Genomic DNA, 22,137 nt, shown 5'->3' with positions numbered 1-22,137 from the left:
TACCCACATTTTTGATTAACTTCTTATTGTCAAATAGTTGGTGGTTGTATGTTGTGAAAATGAAGCCCTTATGATTAGGTGACTTTTCTAAAACTATGTCTCAAGGGCACTTTATTTGGACACAACTGTGATTGGAGAAAAAAAAAACAATATACATATTTTTTTATCTTCTAAATACTATAAATCACTCAAACTCCCGAACCTTCAAGGCATTTGCATTAGCTACCACTCATAGTTTGTCGTTCTTTCCCCCATTGCAGGTCTGTCAAGTGTCGTTGATGATCAATCTGACTGCTGGGGAACAGTTGACCTCTGCATGTTTAAAACCCCAGGGTTACGTCTCCCTGTTTGTTTGTGTTATTATCTGTGTGCACCTCGAAGATGCCGTCAGTCAGCTTTTGTCTGAATCTCAGCTGACAGTGGATCATTTTAAATTTCCAAAGCTGCTACTTTTTTATGTTTTATGTGTTTTCATAAAACATTTTCCTTTGCAATTTTGTTTACTATTTTGGGTAATTTAGATTTTCTGTACCAGAGGGGATCATCCTTTATGTGTACATGTTGGCATTTATTTGATAAAGAGCTCACCAATGTGTTCTGTTATTTTGTTAAATACAATAACTGGTAATTCTCTCCCACTATAGCTTTCTGGGGGATTTGCTTTGTTTTTTTCTAGTCTTTGTATGATGTCTTGCAATTAGAGCTCCTTGGCTGCATGTTTTTAGGTTCACATTAAACTGCTTCCAAATGTAAATGCCATATTTGGAATCAGCTGCAACCTTTTCCTTACTTGATTGGTAAAAATAGCAGGAATAAGCCATGCGGGTCCACAAAATTGTTACATGTTTGATTGCGGCTAAAAGTATTAAAAAAGAGAAAATTGTGATTTCTAATCCTTTCTTAAATTTATTATTTTACCTCAGATGAACAGACTGTTCTTTATTCAGCCTGAATGCCTTATCTATGTTTAATTTCAGTCTTTTCTAAAGCTGCAATAATTATAAAAAATGACATGTTTAACTCTAAGCAAAAACATCTCATTTTTAATTTAAAAAGATGTGAGAATTATTTGTCATCTCTTAAAGACCCACTCCGATGAAAATCATGTTTTCGGTGGTTTAAAAAAATGTTTGTATGGCATTTTTTAATGATGGAGGACATATATAATGAAAATTAAGATTCAAATTGCATTTCCAAGTATTCTTTTATTCAAAACGTTTCTAATCAGGAGCAGACGAACAAATGCTGTTTGAAAAGGCTTGTAGCTGTGTTGTAAGGAACATGCTGGGTAGGCCACAAGCTCCCTGCTCTGCTCCATTCTGATCCATCCACTTGTAGACAAATATATCCATGCACGTCTTTGTTTTCCTTGTCTGAGCTGGAATCTTGATCTAAACTATACAGCTGAACTGCTCTAATATTGTTTGACATTGTTGTCGCTCCGGTTAGGTTGGGGTTGTGAGGGGCTGTTAGCTAGCGGGAGAGTGTGTAAACAGATGATTGGATAGGGGTGGGCTTACTCCTCGCCAACAATCCTGCCCACAACTTGGGGGTAGTTTTTTTTTTTTTATTAAACTCCTGCCACCCTGTAGAAAAGAAAAAAAAAAGGTTTTTGATTTTGGCTTAAAATGTCTATGAAGACTCTCATTCATCCAGGTTGGTTCTATTGTAGCAGGTTTAGGGGTTGTCATCTGGACTTGGATTTTAAGTTAGAAGACGTTTCACATCTTATCCAAGAGGCTTTTTCAATTCTGAATTGGCTGGTCGAAGAGCTTGTATATATGCGCTCATGGGGGAGGAGTCAGACCTGAAACTGGATGGTATTGTCCAACTTAGCCTCCATGGTTTCTGGTCATTTAGAGTCCTTTGTCCTCTGCTGGGGGTTGGGGAGCCAGTGACTCCCTCCCCAACTGGTCATCTCTTTCAGCTGTTAACGACCCAGGTGGAACTGGTTTGGTTTGTTTAGGTTTCAAAACATCTCCGTAGATGGATGGAAGAATAAACCTGAGACCACCATTCTTATTAAGAGAAGGTGTATCCTTCTTGACAAAGATGGCTTCTTTCACTCCTCGCTCGAACCATCCTTTCTCTCTGGCTAGAATTCGGACTTCACTGTCCTCGAACGAGTGGTTTGTGGTGTTCAGGTGGAGATGCACTGCAGACTCAGGTCCACTTGGGTTGGCTCTGCGATGTTGGTAAAGCCGCTTGTGTAGAGGTTGTTTGGTTTCTCCCATATACTGTTTATTGCAGTTCTCTTTGCAGTGGATAGAGTACACAACATTACTCTGTAATGCTGTTTGAAAATCCTCTTTAGTTTTTCAGACAGGCCTGAGATATAGGGAATTGAAATACTGTTCCATTTCGGCTCTTGTTCCTTCTTGTTTTGTTTTCCTGTATGTTGGGATCTGGTGAATGCCCACTTGGGATATCCACAGGTTCGGAGAGCTTGGCGGATATGTTGCCCTTCTTTCTTCTTTACGTCAGAGCTTGTGGGCACCTCCTGGGCTCTGTGTTGTAATGTCCTGATAACGCCTAGTTTGTGCTGTAAAGGGTGGTTTGAATCAAATAACAGGTACTGATCTGTGTGAGTAGGCTTCCTGTACACTTCAACCTGGAGCTGTCTGTCCTCTCCAATGATCACAGCACAGTCTAGAAAGGCTAGGGTGTGTCCTTTGTGTCTTTCCGAAACGGAACAGTATTTCAATTCCAAGTGGACCTGAGTCTGCAGTGCATCTCCACCTGAACGCCACAAACCACTCGTTCGAGGACAGTGAAGTCCGAATTCTAGCCAGAGAGAAAGGATGGTTTGAGTGAGGAGTGAAAGAAGCCATCTTTGTCAAGAAAGATAAACCTTCTCTTAATAAGAACGGTGGTCTCAGGTTTATTCTTCCATCCATCTATGGAGGTGTTTTGAAACCTAAACAAACCAATCCAGTTCCACCTGGGTCGTTAACAGCTGAAAGAGATGACCAGTTGGGGAGGGAGTCACTGGCTCCCCAACCCCAAGCAGAGGACAAAGGACTCTAAATGACCCGAAACCGTGGAGGCTAAGTTGGGCAATTCCATCCAGTTTCAGGTCTGACTCCTCCCGCATGAGCGCATATATACAAGCTCTTCGACCAGCCAATTCAGAATTGAAAAAGCCTCTTGGATAAGATGTGAAATGTCTTCTAACTTTAAATCCAAGTCCAGATAACAACCCCTAAACCTACTACAATTTGGCTTAAAATGGAATTAACAAAAATAAAAGACCACTGAAAAGGAAAAAAAACTTCAAAAGATGATCAGACAGGACTTTATCAGACACCTTAGAGATAGTTTTGTTTACTGTTTGTTGAATCAGATCTGGTCTGATTTATACGATTTTCTTCTTTCAACTTTGTGTTTTTTTGTGTGGTTTAACTGGTCAGAACTGAGCTGAGTGAAATATAAAGCCACACAAGCTCCTACAGTCACAGACGCGCAGATGAATACAGGAAGATAGATCTTTTTGAAGTGAAATTTTATCCTCCCTCTTTCCATTTTTCTCCTTACTTTATGGCAGTGAAGGGATGGGAGTTTAATCTCTGAGGGGCCTCTTTTAAGTGTGTGATAGCCAGAGCTCTGGGATTTTTTTTTTTTTATTTGAGCAAAGGCACACAGCTAGAAGGCTAATAATATTTTACACACATGTCCATCACATGTTTACTAAGCATACACGTGTACATAAGTGAAGACAGAAACTGGCAGCTCATTCGTCATGTAATTTCTTAACAGCTTTGATGTTCACCGTGGATTAAAGGATTTTACCTCACGGGGTTGCAGATAGCACACATGCATGTATCTTTTACTACTTATTACCCTCTTATTTTAGGTGTCTCAATCCCTGGTCCAAGGGGGGTGGGGGTGGTTCTTCCCCATCCTTTCCTCAGCCATTTTTCTTCCCCTCCTCCGTCTCCTCACCTTACCTTGCCCACGACTTCTGTCCGGTGACTTTGATGGTTTTTGTTGTGCCCCAAGTGGAAGGCTTGGATGGCAATTCTTGCAAATATACATTTCTGCAAACATTAGCAACAAGTTTCACACTGGCTGTGGATTTCATTCATTTCAATAGCAGCTTCGGTCTTGGTGCTGCCGCTTCTTCATCAGTCACACTTGCTTTCCATTGCTTAAACTAAATGATTTAGCCGAGCACTTTTTTGTGTATTTATGCTTTAAAATTATGAACATTTGGACTCACATTTTACAGAGGAAGTCTTCAGATTTAAAATGAGGCAGCTGTATGTTGAACATTTGTTTGCCTGTTTTAGATGCGAGGCTATGTGGTGTCACACATCAAGAATTCCAGCAGGAATACAAAAAACTGATTTTGACTTTATTGTCTTTAAAAACAAGCCTCTCGTGTTTGTCATTGAGTGAATTGAGGCTGTGAGTTATGAAGCAGTTATTCCCACCATTAAGACACCCCATCACTTACTCAACTTCTCTGCCAGCACTCTTGCAATGTAGACCAAATCGTTTTTTCACTATCTCTTTCTGTCTTTCACATTTTTCTTCTTGAAGTTTCTCCAACATTTGCACTTTCTCTTATCTTCCTTTTTCTCATGGTCTGCCTGATTGCTAAAGTTCTTTTTTTATTTCAATCTTTGTGCCTTTACAGGATGAGAAGTCCACTTTCTTCCAGTTCGGTGCGGCCCTGCAGCAGGAGGCTCTGCTCATGCTCGCAATCATGGAGGAGTATGATTGGCATGTTTTTTCCATCGTCACTTCAAAGTTCCCGGGGTATCAGGAGTTCATCAGCACGCTGAAGATAACTGTGGATCACAGGTAATGAAGAAGCTCTCTGTCTCTCACAAACACACACACACACAGTTGTTCTGTTTTCATCCTTAACCTTTATTTATAGGTGCTGACAAGATTAAGTGCCTTGTGTGATTTGTGTTATTTACTGGTGTATTGTTATAGCTTTGTGCGCTGGGACCTACAAAGCGTAGTGACACTCGATGCTGTGGATGGTGACCCAAACTCAAAATCACACATTGCCCTCAAGAGGATCCAGAGCCCAGTTATTCTGTTGTACTGCTCCAAGGATGAAGCCATGTGAGTGTGTATTTCATTTGCCCATCTTGTTTATGTCCCTCTTTCACACTCTGATAGATCTGAGCTGAGAACCTGTCTCATCTCTTTGACAGGTACATACTGGAAGAGGCGCGATCCTTGGGTCTGATAGGAGCAGGTTATATCTGGATTGTGTCCAGCCTCACCACTGGGAACCCAGACTTCACCCCTGAGGTAGCAACACCTTTTTGTCGGTTTCACTATTTGTTTTTGTTTGTATTTGCATTATTGTAAGGTCAAAGAGGAAAAGCATATCTTGTGCTGATATACAGTCAAGTCTGAAATGATTTATACCTCTGACAAATTTTGAATTTTTTAATCAGCATCTCCCAGACGATAAAATATGTACAGTTGGCATCATTGTGGAAAAACTAAATCTGCTTTCTTTACATTTGAACAATAGGTGCCATATCCCAAATTTGACCAAAAAAAAAGTCTGATTCACAAACCAGAAAAGAAAGGATGTATTTATAAAAAAATCTCCAAAGGTGGAGCTGGTGGAGTAATCAGAATCCAGTGTCACTAATCAGACCCTCAGTAACACCTCACAGATGTGCTGGCAGATGCGTCAGACACACACATGAGTTAGCATGAGAAATTTGTGAGACTGTTGGAGGCTTATTCAATATAAGAAAGATTTACATGCAAAAAAAAAGAGAATTATTTGCTGCTTGAAATCTTCAATGTGGAGCTATGAAAAAAGGTATATATGATTAAATTGTTGGCTGAAAATTTCACTGTTTTTTTTTAATCAGCTCAAAATAGGTAAAACAGGGAGGCAGGAGTGTGATGACTGCATGAGTTCAGATATTGTTTATTGTGGGTGTCTATATTTGTATCTTTTCCTCCTGATTACTAGAAAAATTATGTCTATCAGAGCAGTTTTTAATCCACCAAAAACTATAATTCCTAGAGCCCCACCTTTTCACAACATGACATTGAAAAGCCCCAAACATCCCTCTGATATACCCAAAAGGAAATAAAACAGTGATTGAGAGATATTCAGGTTTAGAAATGTCCTCTATGGTTAATGTGCATCGCTTGAAGCATTGGGTCTGTAGAAATACACAAAAATCCTCACCAATTTGAAGAAGCAGAGAAACTGAATACGATTTACACTTGAGAGGGTCAAGATCTCTAATCATATCAAACTCCCACTATATAGGGTTACTTTTATTTCCTTCTTTAAATGGACAACTGATCAACTGGAGTTCATCCTTCACCTCACTTCAGTTCCCTGAAATACTAAATCCTGTCATAACAAGACCTGAATCACTTCATAGACATTTAATTAAAATGTAAGAATAACACATTTGGCAAAAATTGGCAGACTCTGAACAGGGTTCATACACTTTTGCAATGGTTTCCCATAACTTTTCCATAATCTTTCACAGAATTTTAAAATACCAAAAAAGCAAACATTACAGTCAGACCATTGTAGTTAGTGCCGCTAAATTTAGCGGACACATATTCATACATCCAAGTTTGTATGCCTGTCGTTTTTGTTGGTATGGAGAAAACTGCAGATATGTAGTAGATATGGAAGCGTACTACATTCATTCATACATCTTCTTTTAATTTGTCCCTTTCGGGGTCACGGGGACACACTACATTCAATAAAAAAAACACATGGGGGATCTTTATTGTAATTCTAATTTTGTAATTTTTGTTCTAATATTTTTAAGAACTCACTGACTCTTGAGAGTTGGGACAAAAGACCTCCAGAAAAACCTAATCTATTCTATTTACTGTTCAACATTTTTTTATTTTTTTTATATGGATTGTTTTGTACAGTTTTAACCCTCATCTTTAATTTGATATAAATGTTTTCGCATTTATATCAAATCAAACTGCTTTACAGCAATGTAAACTCTCATCATCGGTTGCTTGAGTCTGAACTTCTGCAACAATTTCAATTTGAATCTCAAGTTAAACAAATTATTTTTTTTATGTTTTTTGCATTCAAATTATTACAATTTCATGACTTCTCCAAAATTTTACAGAAGATTTAATTTTTCACAGACTTTTCAAGGACCTAGAAATTGCATTTCCAATTTCCAAAACGTTTTCAGGCTTTCATGACCATACGTACCTTGTCTCAGCTAAAGAGATTTGTGTTTTTTTTTTTTATTATTGTCAGTTAACAAAAAAAATAAAATAAGTATGAACTGTAAGAAAAGTGTAAAATTGTATTCATGTACAACGCAACATGAAAACAAGATATGTCTGATTTATTCAGAAATACTCTTTCACCAACAAATAAAGGTGAGTGTTTAAATTTAGGGGTAAGTGAGAATAAATTCAATCCAGTTCTTGCTCCTCTATTTTCCTCTCAGGTGTATCCTCTGGGGATGATTTCGGTGTCTTATGACGACTGGGAGTACCCGCTGGAGAAGCGGGTGCGGGATGGAGTGGTTATAATTTCCTCTGCAGCCACCTCCATGCTGCGGGAAAAGGGAGAGCTGCCAGAGGCCCAGAGCAGCTGCTACAGCACAGCATCCGACAGGAGCCCGGGGAAGCTCCCACCCAGTGCCCTGCGCAGGTCTGTGTGTGTGCTGGTGATGAGCATACAGTCATTAAAATCTAGGGACTTGCATAACCCAGCTTGTTTTTGCAGCTGGGTGTTCAGCAGTCTTATGTAACTCTTTTCAATGTTGTAAAAAGAAGCATGTTTTGGAGAAAATAGGCACATTTTTGTAAATATTCTACTGTCAGCTCACTTTATGCTGTCCTACATGAAAGCCCGAAAACTCAACACCAGGTAGAATAATATATGTTCAAAGGAGGGATAGCAGGTATAAAGTCATGAGACGGAATAGAATAGAGCTAAACTGAGGTCAGTTATTTTACTGTTGTTGACCTTAACAAACATGTTACCAAAACTTTTTAAAGACCCACTCTGAAAAATGGGAAAAATGTGTTTTAAGGGGTTTTTAACATGTTCTTCTGGCATTTTTCTGATCATGGAGGACATATTTTAAGAAAATCAAGCTTAAAATTGCATATATGACTAATTCTTTATTCAAGTAGTTGTGAATCAAGACTGGAAGAAAAAATGCCGTTGAAAAAACCTTGTAGTTGTGAAGTAAAAGCTACAAGCAGGGGGCCACAAGCTCCCTCCATTTGGATTCATCTACTTAGACATATAGATCTTCAAAACTTGTAAAGTTGGACCAATTTCGATAAAGTACATAAAGACCCGCTATCCTTTGCCACAAGCCCCTTCTGTAAATGTACCTGCTTCTCATAATGAGTTTAGTTTACTGTTACTGGACATATGCATGTATGGGTTTACAATTTGCTTTTTCAAATGTTTACTAAAGACCTCTATCTGTAGCCAATATAAAACCCAATCACTTTCTGCCAGGTCTTTTCTTTTGCCTAGATACAGTGTCCGCATCTCAAATACAAAACACGTGGATGCTAAAATTGTGATTATAAATTCAGGAGCTTATATTAAACCAAAACATAAAGGTCATCCTGGTACACTCTGGACATCTATGATGACTTATGAGCTACCTCATTAGAATGAGAGCCACATTGTGATTTTCGCCATTATTGCTTTATTATTTTCTTTTTCCTCCCTTATTAGCCCATTACAATAACTAACCAATGCATACACATCCCCATTGCTCTTGACAGCTTCATACAATATTGCAACTCTCAGTAAAGACGCACATTTTTTTCCCCTCAAAGTACTTCATTCAACTCACATTACTGTTAGATGTCATTTGCATTTTGTCAAATACATTTTTCTAATAATGAACTAACAGGTTGGTTCACCTTGATAAGATTTAACTGTGGAGTCTATGCTCAGATCAGAGTCAGGCATATTGTTGAGATACGATAAACCTTCTGGATTTATAAACCTTGCATGACAGGAATTTTCTTTCCTAAACTCCAGTTTTCACATCAGGACAGGTTTATTGTTAGGAGATTTTCTCTGTAAAAATATTTATTTTTATATGCTGTAATTGTACCATAAAATTCCAAAACTCTCTGGAGAAAAGAGTTTATGAAGAGCCACTCTTGCCTCTTTTTTTCTTTTTTTATTCCCGCTGTCAGAAAAGTGTTCACACCACAGCTACTCAAAGCGTTTCAGCTTATTGCTAATGAAATACAGTTCCCTACAGGGCAGTACAAGCCGTTTTACATTCACATTTTTCCAGTGATATAGCTTATTTGGCCAATTAAACTGCCACTGAATTTATTCCTTTTTTATAACAAAAATCCTTCAACCCGTTTCTAATGTGGCTACCATTTCTTTTTAGTGGAAATGCTACTTTGGATTACATCTTTGTACGAGCTTACATAAACACCAGAATGTGTAACATTGAATTTATCTTATTATGCTGCATCTCTTCAGACCAGCTTTTTTTTTTGGTTCTTATTTGTTTTGTTTTTTTCCAAAACTGTAACAAAGCTGAAATAGGGGGAGACAGCAAGTTTCCCAGAATAGACTGCAACAGTTTCCTCTGTACGTATTCAGCCGTGGTGCCTCGCTGTGACAAGGGCATCACCTGCTGCACCACAAAGACTTTTCAAACACACAATTATGTGTATTTGACTGAAAAGGTGGCTAACACATGGAACTCTTCTAATCTATAATAAAGGCAGCTTCAATTACAGTGCCCAGAAGTGTCTCTTATGTGTAACTGTTAAGGTTTGTGTTTGATTATATGTGTTTGCCTGGAGAGGGTGGACCCACAGCAAAGCTGTTTGGTGTTTTTGCAGTGCCTACATCCAAGGGAGACAGGGACCTTTTATTTGCTCGGAGCGAACACAGGCTGTTTTGAAAAAGCATAGAGAATGGGCCCGCTTCCAAGTCTTTGTAAAAACAGACAAACACCGCTCCTCTAATCCACTGTCCGGCGACACTGTTTATGCGCGTCTACTTTCATATTTCCCTCATGGAATCCCACCTGCTTGAATGGAGTCCAATTAGCCTAGGTTTTACCTGCAGGGTACAGCACTCCTCCATGGTTTCCCTTCATACATTTTGACTTCCTGTCACTAAATGTAATACCTCCTTCACACCATCTTGCCTTAGTGATTTCAAATACTGTTGGGCATTGTAATGAAAGCAAACATTTTTAGCCTACTTTTCAAATTATATGATAATATTAACTTAAAGTTTTATCATTTATGTTTTTTTTTTTCTTAAGAAAAATCAGACAGACCTTCTGTTCCCCTGTGGGATTTCCCACTGTTATCTCACTGTCAGCTCTCTTCCTGCAAAAACAGTGGCACTGGAGTGAGCGTGTTCCTAATCCCATATCACAATGTGCAAAACTGCCTCATTTGTTCCTTGGCTGTGGCGAATGTGTGAATGTTTCAGCGAAGGATCCGATTGGGTATGCAGGTTGACTGCAGTGAGCAAAAGAGTGAGGGCAGCCCTGTTGCACCAGTGACTTGTCTTTCAGGCATATATCTGTGGAGAAATCAATGCAGAATGCTGATAGGAGAGATGTGCGGCCCATGACTTTGAACCCTCCTACTCACTAACACACAAATCCAGCTCACAGTCAGGCGTGCATGCTTACTGCACTTGGTGAAGGCAGCATTTGTTTAAAGAGTATTCTCTTGCAGTGATCACTGAGTCTTTAATGTGTTATTTCAAATGGATGTATGTGCAGACACTGTGACAGATGCATAACAACTGCTTCCTACTTTCTGTTTTCCTTTTCTGTTTCAGACACATGATGCATGTGTGGAATGAGGGCCGAGACCTATCTTTTACCCCGGATGGTTACCAGGCAAACCCCAAATTGGTTGTCATCGTTCTGAACAATGAAAGAAAATGGGAGAAGGTGTCCAGAAAACATGAATTCTTAAAAAAATAAAATAAAATTTAGAAATGAGAACAGTAGATTAATCGTTTCTAATTATTTTGTGTATGAGCGCAGATGGGCCGCTGGGAGAACGGGACTTTATCGTTGATGTTCCCAGTGTGGCCCAGGTACAACGCCTACGGGGATGAGGATGCAGATGAAAACCACCTTTCTATTGTCACTCTGGAGGAGAAGCCTTTTGTCATCGTGGACAATGTGGACATCTTGACGGGCACCTGCATGAGGAACTCTGTGCCCTGCCGGAAACACGTCAAACTGTAAGTACCCACAGAACTACTGTCAGTGAGCAAACGCCACATTTATGAGTAAAAGTCAAGTTTGATTAAACACATCTGGAAAAATGCCCTATCTAGAGCCAAATGTGTCACACAAATTGTGCAAGAAATCAAATTTCTGATGCATGGCGGGATATTTATTGAACCGGGAGCCTCCTGACACTCCTTGCAAACTCCTCCACATAAACACCCACCTTTTAAATTCAGTTCAAGTGTTTTTGAAGCAGTGGAATTGCACCTTTCTCGTCTGTCTGACATAATTGTGGGTCAGCTGCTGCTCACTTCTCATCCATCCTGGGCTCATTCATTTTACCTTATATAAGAATGACTCATCATATGTTTGTCCTACAGACGGATCTCCAAATAAATGTAACTGGCACTCCAACAAACATACACGGAGGTATACTCTGAAGAAAAAGCAATTCTGGTTTCAGTTCTCAAAGAATAATTTCTGTTGGCTTTAATAATAAATGTTGGTAAATAATTACTGATGGTTTTTACTTGGTTCATACTGACCTGTTTGTGTTCTTGGTTTAGCATTTATGCTGCTTAATTGCAAGTGTAACCCACGTTCATCTCATTGTTTGAACATGTCTGCGTAATACGTGTGTCATGGCTTATCTAATGGGCCTGCTGGTTGTTTTGGAGAATTTTATGACCAGTTACCTTTTGCATTATTCAAAAACATCTTTTATTTCCACCAAGAACACATTTTTCTGTTTGTACCTTTCCATGTTTATTTTCTGTCAGAATCCTGAACAGTTTGTTCATATTTTTATTTTAACAAAATAAATAATAATAATTATATATATAAATATATATATATTTGACAAAAAAGTTAGTTTACGTATTCCTTTAAATTATTTAGTTAGAAGAGTGGGAACTGGATAGATTTCTCCGTGGTAGAGAGCTGGAGATGTGTGGGAGGCACCCAGGTGTTAGAAAGTGTTACATGTGGAGCAGGATCTGCTTTCTACTTACAATAGACATTTAATTAAAGATCAGTTTTTATGAACCATTTTCTTTATTTTCCCCCTCCAGTGCTTTAGACAAACACAGAATGTATCATCTCCAATCAAGGTATTCTGGTCAAAAGATGATTGGAGTGTGTATGTATTCATGAATTGACAAATACACAACAATAATTATATTATCTAATAATATTTGTTTTAAATTCTAATATTACTTGTAATGTTGAATTGTGCAAAGATTCAGACAAACTTGAAAGCTTGTCATTAAGATGACTTTATGAAAACCCCTGAACTTGCGCTCCACGCTGTGGCTGAAAGTGAATACCGTAGTAGTTCTGAGTCTGTTTTTCAATCTTTTGTTAGTATTTGGAATGCTCAAACAGCCAGCAAGCCAAGCTTGTAAACTATTTAGAGCAACAGCTACACAGCAGCCTGCCCCTTTGTCAACCTTCTCAAATTCTCCTTTGTCACCTCCCCATGTTGCCCATCCTTTTCCCCAACTGGCTGCCAGTGACCGTTCACATCAAGTTCCAAATTCTCGCCCTGGCATTCACAGCTCCTCAGGGAGTCATTCACTGTGTCTGCAGGCTAAGGTCTATCCGCGCTCACCAGCTTGCGCTCTGCTACAAGCGGCCACTTAGCTCTCTGCTCCCTGCGGCAGCATCGTCATCATTTCACCTGGCTCAGACTCCTGCCTCTGCTGCAGCTCAGTATCCTCGGTTGTTAAAAAGAAGGATATTCAAGCTATTTTCCCACACTCTCACAGTACCTGAAAGAAAAAAAATCCATTTGTCATAGTTGCTGTTTCTGCTCTCTCTTAAAAACTTTGCAATGTGTTATCATTTCTTTCCTTTATAAATGCCAATGGGATGGAAATGTTTCACTAATTTTTATTGACTTGATGTGCCGTGCAGCTCTATTGAATGTTATTAATATCACTATGACTTGTTTTTTCACCCCACTACCTCACCAGAAGAACATTGCTTTTTGCTGTGCAGCAGTGGTGGGGTTTTAAATCACAAGGTTGGTGCATATCTAACTGAGCATAGATAAACTTTATTAGTGTCCAAAATTAATTTTTCTTCAGATCAAACGTTTATGAAATGGTTCAAAAAGGCTTTTCAAAAGGGGTTTTAATGATTTCCTATTTATTTTGCTGTTTCCACTTGTTCAATGTGTAATTTTTAGAAATTGCTCATCCAGTTTTCAGCTGCAAGAAGTCAAATTCTCTAGTTATGCACATAAACTGTTGCTTTGAGGTCAATTTTCAGTCAGTGTTTTCTTTGTGTCACCCCTTCTAATGTAAAACTAACATTTTCTTAAGATCCTCTCCAGTGAAAATGATGTTTTTTTGTGTTTTTAACATGTTCTTGTGGTATTTTTAAACTGTGGAACAGTATAGAAGATGAAATAAAGGAATGTCTAAACATAAAACTGTTTAAAATAAGATATAAAAATATGATTTTAAAGTGATATTCAAATATATCGGATGGATATTAGATGTATATATGTATGTAAGTATACATATGTAAAGATATTATGTGTATATTATCCTTATCTTAATATGCGCATAGTATTTTTCAATAATAATTCATGCTCATTATTTAGGACAGTACTCTGTGAAAATTATTATACCTTATAAAACATTGTATATAAGTAAAGAAGCTGCTTGCTAATGTAATTAATATTGATGAGGAATAGGGGGTGAGTTTATATAAGTTTATACTTCTTCTCACTCCTTTTCGAATATGTATAATTGTTTAATTGTTTGTAATATATGTGTTCATATATGGAAGAAAAAAGAAAAAAGAAAAAAAAATTCTGTTTGTGTTTATAACGGTTCTTGAGCGTGAATGTTTTCTTTAATTCTCTTTTTTTTAATTATGTGTGTTCTTTCTTTTTGTTTTGTTTTGTTTTTTAATATGTATATATTCGAAATAAACTTGTTTCCATTCCACTCCTTTTTTTGCAGATGATAGAGGACGTATATAAGGAAAATTAATCTTAAAGTTACATTTCTGAGCATTTCTGTATTCAAATCATTGTGAATCAGACGAAGAAAAAATACCATTATAGATCGAATTTGCTAAATAGAAAATACTCTGGCTGTTTTTGTTTCACTGGTATTTTTGTTAGGTTAGTAGCAGGTGAAAGTTTTAACAATGACGATTGGATGTAGGGACGGGCTTACGCCACGCCAACAGTCCCGCCCACAACTCAGAGGAGAATTACTGCTGCTCTGGAGAAACAATGTCCTAAAAAACATCACAAGTTTTTAGATTTTGGTTAAAAACAGCATAAAAATATTTAAAAGACCACTGAGAATGTTTTTAGATCAGATCAAAAGATGATTGCTCTCATGGATTTCTTTGTAAGCAAAATTTACTACAATTATTTAAAACATGTGTCCATGTTCTGTGCAAAACAAAGAGACATTTTCTGCTTTTTAACAAAAGCGCTTACAATACTATTGGTTGCATACGCATCGCTGATGTAGAAGAGCGTCTAAATATAAACAATGATTGTTGTTGGTTTGGTCGCCACAGGCACGACTGTAAATATCTATCAGCCTGATTGATCAGCAGCCAAAGTGTCTCATAATGCAGAAAGATGTTTGTATTTTTGTGAAATTTTCTGCTCCTGACAGGCAGCACTGCAGAGCAAAATCTCTTAAGCGCAGAGCAGCAAACAGTTTCTTTGGATAGTCATTAGTGTCGAGTAGCTTTGGTTAAGGCTGTCATAGCCAGCCGCACTTGAGTACAAAAAATATATCAGCAGTAATTATTTTCTTAAGGGTTTTTGTTTGTTTGTTTTGCCGGAATCCATTTAATGAAAAGGTTTTTTTTTTTTCCATATCAGCTGAACAGACAGGAAACGCCACAAGACAGAGATGTATCACAACATCCACTTAGATAAGCAAGAGATAAGCAATGCTGTCTGTATACATGAGCAATTACACGACTGAGTCACCACTCATGGACAGTTTAACTTGTGATTTGACCCATCATGCCATCCTCTGAAGCAATCGCACTAAAGTTCTGAGGCCTCACAGGCCAAGAAGGCTTTTGCATTTTTTGCCTGAGTGTGCACACATATGCACTCACCACTTCCAAATCAAACGTTGAGGGCAAAAAAAAAGAAATGAGTTTTTGTTGTTTCATTCCTCAGATTGAAATGGTAAAAATCATCAGACAAAAGGAGGACTTCTAAGTGAAATCACTTACTGACCACCATGACTGTTGTACAACGCCACTGAGACAAATTCCACCATTCAAGCAAACGCTAACTTCGAAAACACAGAAACACAGGATCATGGTGTTGGCAGCCGTTCTGCACTCTGACCTTCAATTCAATAACCCAAACCTTGAATGTACACAAGTCTCGTCCACACATCGAGAATCGATCAATAAATAATATTGATCTTCTTTTTTTTCCAGTTCTAAACCCCACAGACAATCTGAGATTAGATGTTTAGGCTTGTTTAACAGTGTTAAGGTAACAGGGCGTGCTCTCCAACCGACACAGATCTGCAGCCAATCGTCAGACCCAGATATAAGGGTGTTTTTATGGAGTGAGGAGGTATGCTCCTTTCTTTAGAGGTAGGGGTCCCTTTAATGTTAGACCTAAAACTTTCCTTTTTGATTGAGGTTAGAGGTTAGAGGTTTGTCTCGTCATAATTAATCTGTGTGTTCCAGAATACAGTTGGAGTTTGACTTGATCCCTCTTTGCAGATGTTTCTTCTGTCTGCTCTCTTGTTGACAGTGGGACTTGTTCCATTGCTGACATTTTTCACCCTTTTGATATGTGCTTCAATGTCTTTATGGTTGCATTTGTGTTTTCTGTTGTCCTGGCAGATGGTCACCCTCATCGAGTTTGATTCTGCTGAGATTTTTCTTCCCATTTAGGAAAGTTCTCCTTTTTACAATTGCCCACATGCAGATTAAGTATGAGTATCATGCAAAAACATTTTGGATGCAAGCCACTTGTAAAATGCAGCTATGGAGAGGAGGTCCACCCATGAAGTGAAAACACAAATAATGGTAGTGGAGAAAGAAATGTTGAGCAATGGTGGAGGGATTGGCACTCTCATCTCAGCCTGGTTCAGGCTCAAGTTAAAATCCCGGCTGGGTTCTTTCCGCATAGAGTTTGCATTTTCTCCTTGTGCATGTTTGGATTTTCTCTGGACCCTCTTGAGTCCAACAATGTGCTTGGACACATTGTTGGACTCAGCTGTCATCTTTAGCTGTCATCTGGCTAGAGCCAGATGACAGCTAAAAACACCCAAGAATGTTTAACAATAAAACATTGGAATATTGTAGGTAAATCCTGTTGAATATCTTTGGAAAGAACATGCCACCTAGAAAAGACACTGGGAGCAGGTAAGTCCAAAGTAAAGAACCAAAATGACTGTTGACAGGTGTGGAAATGTCATTACCTTAGATTTAAAAAAGTTATGAAATTAAGAATATAGTTAATAGTAACATATCTTTAAGGCCTCTGGCATTAGTTAGCATTTTTTTAATCAATCTGTTAGATGACAAGTTATTGGTTTTAAAGCTGCTTTTCAGTCAAATTTCATGTATTGTCACTTTAGTCAGTCCTTAGGTCCTTTCGGTAAGCTTTTGTGTTTTTTCTTAGTAACTATTTGAGGTCCCTCCCTGATCATGTTTTAATGAGTGTGCCGTTTAAAAAAACCAAAAAAAAAAAAAAAAACGGTGTCATTTTCTAGTATATAGTTTCTGCAGAGTGGCAGTGGTTAATTAGAAATTCTCCTCTGAGTTTTCGGCTGGAACTGTTGGCATGGAGTAAGCCTGCTTTCCTATCATTTATCTATTTACACGCCATCCCACTTGCTTATAACCTCTCATATCCCCAACCTAACATTACTGATGCAACAAAAATGGCGAGCAATATTAGCCCTACCCAGCCATCAGTTTTAAGCCACATGCCGATTCAAACGAGGAAAACGGAGACGTACATGGATCTAATTATCTGCTAGTGGCTGCATCAGAATGGAGAGGAACAGGGAGCTTGTGGCTTGTCGTAGTAGCTTCTACGTCACGTCAACAAGCTTGTACCAACAGTAGTTTTTCATCTGCTCCTGATTTACAACGATTCAAGTAAAGAAACAATAAGAAATACATTTTAAGGTTAATTTTCTATATATGTCCTCCAGTATGAGAAAAATGCCACAAGAAGAAGAAACAATTTTCTACTAGACTTGTATATTTCTATCTTCTCATAGCACTTTAATTCTGAATTATTTCTCTTAAGTTCTTAATTTTATTTGTCTATTTTATATTTTATTGTCTTTTTTTCCATTTTTCTTAGATTGCTGTTATTGCCACTCTTTTTTTAAGAGACCCATTCCCTGTTTGTCTATAGCTATGTGACAACAACATTGGAAACATGATTAGCATACATCCCGCCATCCATAAGTAACACATTTGCTGAGTCCCTGCTCAAATGTCGTCTTGTTGTCTCAGAAGTGAGCAATAAATCAACCAAACGCTGCTGTTACTGAGGGTCTGTTGTTGTTACTGTGTGCACTCTTATGTGTAAATGTGTGTGTTTGCATGGCGGCATAAGGACACAGAGGGGGCTCAGCTGTTAACAACAAATGTATGCAGAATGTGTGCATTCAAACACCTGAGGCGCAGACTGTACATACTTGCAAACACTGTGTAAATCTGCTTCTCTCTCTTTCATGCATATTGCGCTGCAGTGGGGAAACAGTTGACTCCTGCTTGGAGATCCTTTGATCCGTCACGTATCTTACCGTCATTCTGTGTAGGAAACCTTCAGTTCTTCGTGAACTTTCTCTTAAATTAGAGTCAGATAAAATGGCAAGTAGAAAGGTCAGAGCTACAATTGCAATCCATATATGCAACATCAAAAGATGGCTGACATGGGAATGGAATTACATTTTCATGGAAATGCTTTTTACAAAAGCTGGTAGGTTTTAATAGATTATGCGAATCATTTCATCCAACTATTCACTTAGTTCACTGCCCTCGGGGAGGCCTGACAGAAAAGTTCACTTTAACGTTGGTTTTTCAGTTCATGCATACTTTGTTTGCGGCTGCAGCTTCTAGGTATACCATGTGCTCTGGAGGGGAAGCAAAAGGGGGACAAAAAGAGTGGAGGCAGGGATAAAGAGTCACTGAAGAGAGACAAGAGAAGGACAGCTGATATTTTAATCATGTTGGTTGTTTGCATTGTAACTATTTAAAGCCTGGCAGCATCTGCTTAGTAACCCTGTGCTTTCATCTGGTATGGTTAGCAGGCACTAAGGGATGCACACTGTCCGTCACACAGACCGCCCTGGCTCTTACTCTGCACTGCCATAATTCCACTTTTACAGTTTGATGGAACCACCAGATGTGGAGCGTCATCCTTTACACATTTGTGCAGCTCCATGTCCTGCTGTATTAAATAGATGACCTGATTGTGTTTTGGCTGTATGTGTGTGTGTGTTTTACTGCAGGAACAGCACATCAGGAGGTGCCTACATCAAGCAGTGCTGCAAAGGTTTCTGCATTGACATTTTGAAGAAGATAGCCAGGAACGTCAAGTTTACTTATGACCTTTACCTGGTTACCAACGGGAAACACGGGAAGAAAATCAACAATATGTGGAACGGCATGGTTGGAGAGGTACTGACTACTTGTTGGTTAAAAATGACTGTATAGATACGCCTGTTTTTCCACGACTTTTCATGCAATCCCCTACATTTGAGTCAAATTAAGAAAAGTGTGTGTTTTTATTACAACTTAAATTGAGTTTCAAGTTGGAAACCCCCAAGAAATAACACACAGAGGAAATTGAAATTATATTACTATAAATCAAAATTATGACCCGTGCATGCAGTCAAAGGTTTTTAATCACAATTTCTGACAAATTTCTGAAGTTTGCAAAAGGTTATCCATTCTTTATGTTAAAATTAGAAATCCCAAAGTTGATAATAAATGCAGTTTCTAAACTAAATATATTAAAAAGACAGCCAAATACTTCTAAATCTAAGCTTGCATGATCTATAAATAGAGTATATGACCGTTAAAGATTAACATATTTTAGGTCTTACAGCACATCCACCGTCACTTTTGATAAAGGGCTGACTAGCTAACATTCATCTTCAAAGCACAGTTTTCATCTATTATAAGCAGATATTGGGATAGAGCAGGGGTCGGGAACCTTTTTGGCCGAGAGAGCCATAAACGCCACATATTTTGAAATGTAATTTCGAAAGAGCCATACAACAATGTAGTGTCCCTTTCCCACACTGAGGCACGGAAACCCTACACTTTTTTAAGGTTCTTTATTCTGGTTACTGCAGACCGCAACAAACGCCGTACAATTAATTCAGCAACTCCTGAATCTCTCCCGCTGAGACGAGAGCGCTTCTCCCAACTTTATTCCCCTGCTCCCGCTCCAGCCCTCCCATTTTCCTTATTCGGTCCATAGCTGAACCCCATTGGTCCAAATTACCTAACAACAGGCTGAGCGACAGAACTGAGAGCCAATCAGATCTCTGCTTGATGCGTTCATTGAACTCCAGAACTTTTAACGCGGCCCAACAGCCAAGTTAAACTCAGTCCGCGACAATATGTTTAAAACTAATTATACAAGTGAATGTGTGCTTTGATGTAATTTCAACATTTTTAAAGTACAATAAGTCTGTGGATTCTTTTTTATAACATTGTTATGCTGTTGCTAATAAATGATGAGTATTTCTCGTGGTGGTTTTGCTGATGGTTTAGTCCGGTTGATACGTGGTGAGTTTCTGCTTCATACAGGCGTTGAGACTTTAAACGTGATCGTAGGTCTGAATGTTCTGTAGATGTGAGACATTCTTATCACATGCAGACGCGGAGCCAAACACACACTCACACGCTGCAGTGAGTGACGGGAAGCGGGTTTTACGTTTTTACAATCCCTGCGCGATTCACCTGCTGCCTGTCCCCACAACCCCCCACCCTCTGCTTTCTTCCTCAGACGTCCCGTCCCCGCAACTGCGCGCTCTTTCTCAGAGACGGGAGCGCGCAGTTTTAGGCACGGCAATTCACAGGTTTCCAGTTGGTACAAACTCTGTGAAATAATAGATAATAGTAAACTGAAAGTGCTGGCGCAGATTTTTCTCTCCAAGCACCACCACTACTGCGCGCCTCTTGCATCGCATCGCGCCCGAGAAGGACTGGTCTAATGAAATAAAAGTATAACTAAAGATTTGTCTGCGAGCCACATGTGACCATCAAAAGAGCCATATATGGCTCGCGAGCCATAGGTTCCCGACCCCTGGGATAGAGGAAGTCCTGTAGGTCACTGACGTGTAGTGAAACAAAAACGGAGTTCAAGTGTAACATTCATTTATACCACAATATGATTTTTTTTCATGTAAACCCTTCTAAAAGTTTTTAAAACATTCCATCTATGGCTTTTATTTTTTGTGCTGCTGAGCCAAATTGCTTTGCATCAAGGAAACACTTCATAAACAGAATTCAGATGTTCTCATGAAAAAGACCAACAAATCTTCCAAAAGCACAATTTTACAGTGAAAATTTGCTACAGCATGAAGTGAACTCCTTCCTTTGCGCAAAAAAAAAGCAAAACAAGCTTCTGTTTATGAAGAGTTGAACACGACATCCTGAAAGGCTGAAGCTTGTAACATCTGCGGAAATAAAATACCAACTGTGTGCCCAATTCTAATGAATTATTAAGTGACTGTTGATTGTAACAAATAAATCCATCTCGTGTCACAGGGAAAACATTTTGGGGCAAAAGCTGACATGACAGGGGATCATTATCTCTCGAATGGGTTTGCAGATGACGCAAATGCAAAAAAAAAAAAAAGGCTTTTGGACAGAAACCAAAACATTTCAGAACATAAACCTTCTGGAAAAAGAAATCTGAAGCAAGGCAGATCAAAAGCATTACATTACGGAGAAAATAATTTCAAACTTAAACAAATTAAGAGCTAATGAACTTAATTAACTTGAAAAGAAGCAGCTGTGAATGAATCTAACTGAAACCTGGTGGGACATAGACTGGAGGAAAACTGAAACCTGAAATGAGAAAACTTTGGCAGAAAACAAAGACAGAAACTTAAACTGAGAGGGCACTGGTTTACACTGTCAAAGAATGAGAACATGGAGCACATGGTTCATCAGGTGAGCTGTCAGTGTCCCAGAAGTGAGTTTTTAAAAATGGGTCAGAAGTTAGCAGCCTCAGTGGTATCTAATATGATGCCCCCTGTTTTACATTCATGAAAAGAATGAGGAAAAATGCTCCAAAAGAAAAAATCTAATTGATCATGACAGAACTTGAAGAAGCGTTGATGTCATTCCAGCTAATTGGAAGTTTTCATTAGGCTTTAGGATTTCGACTCACCATCATTTGTTTTTCCATTTCAACTGAGTATCCCTTTTGTGTGGGCAGGATGGCTGTAGATAAATCAGCCTTAACGGAGATAAATTGCACGCCACCAGTCCCTATTTCTATTAATTGTGTTGACCCTTAACCACAGGTTCCAAAAATATAGTGTTGCACGCCACCTAGTGGAAATGCAATAAACTTGAGTGGAGCTAAACGTGATCCCCGTGAGTTGGTGCAACTGGAAATGCGCTGTGTAGCTGCATTCACACCGCCCTCGGCAATGTGCGTTCAAGGAACCACTTCCAATGAGATGTCTATGGAAACATGAGTATATGTACATCTTGGGGATGGAGTGTTCATTTTCAGTCCTTTTTCAGGTTCAACATACAAAACACGGAGAGCTTTAAACCAGGTCAGACTTTGACCAATCAGGGACTCAGATTTGGTGGTGACCAATTGATGGGGTCCCTTTTAATTCACAGAAGTGCCAACCGTTTGAAAATTGATCATGGAGGAGAAAATAATATTTGCAGTTTGTGCCCAGATGGAATTATAACACCAAGGCTTTCA

General features: G+C 38.7%; 1 protein-coding gene across 1 annotated transcript in view; it reads left to right on the top strand.

Moving 5' to 3' along the window:
- LOC101164378 (glutamate receptor ionotropic, NMDA 2A) overlaps nucleotides 1–22,137 on the top strand; it is a 134,236-nt gene that overhangs the window by 90,118 nt on the left and 21,981 nt on the right. Inside the window, exons 5-11 of the mRNA XM_011477376.3 lie at nucleotides 4,640–4,806; nucleotides 4,945–5,079; nucleotides 5,172–5,271; nucleotides 7,434–7,639; nucleotides 10,793–10,907; nucleotides 11,004–11,206; nucleotides 18,683–18,851. Of these exons, the coding sequence (XP_011475678.2) occupies nucleotides 4,640–4,806; nucleotides 4,945–5,079; nucleotides 5,172–5,271; nucleotides 7,434–7,639; nucleotides 10,793–10,907; nucleotides 11,004–11,206; nucleotides 18,683–18,851 (1,095 nt within the window). The remainder of the gene's footprint in view (nucleotides 1–4,639; nucleotides 4,807–4,944; nucleotides 5,080–5,171; nucleotides 5,272–7,433; nucleotides 7,640–10,792; nucleotides 10,908–11,003; nucleotides 11,207–18,682; nucleotides 18,852–22,137) is intronic.

Source organism: Oryzias latipes, chromosome 1, assembly GCF_002234675.1.
Source record: "Oryzias latipes chromosome 1, ASM223467v1".
NCBI lineage: Eukaryota > Metazoa > Chordata > Actinopteri > Beloniformes > Adrianichthyidae > Oryzias > Oryzias latipes.
This window is presented reverse-complemented; position numbering and strand designations above follow the sequence as displayed.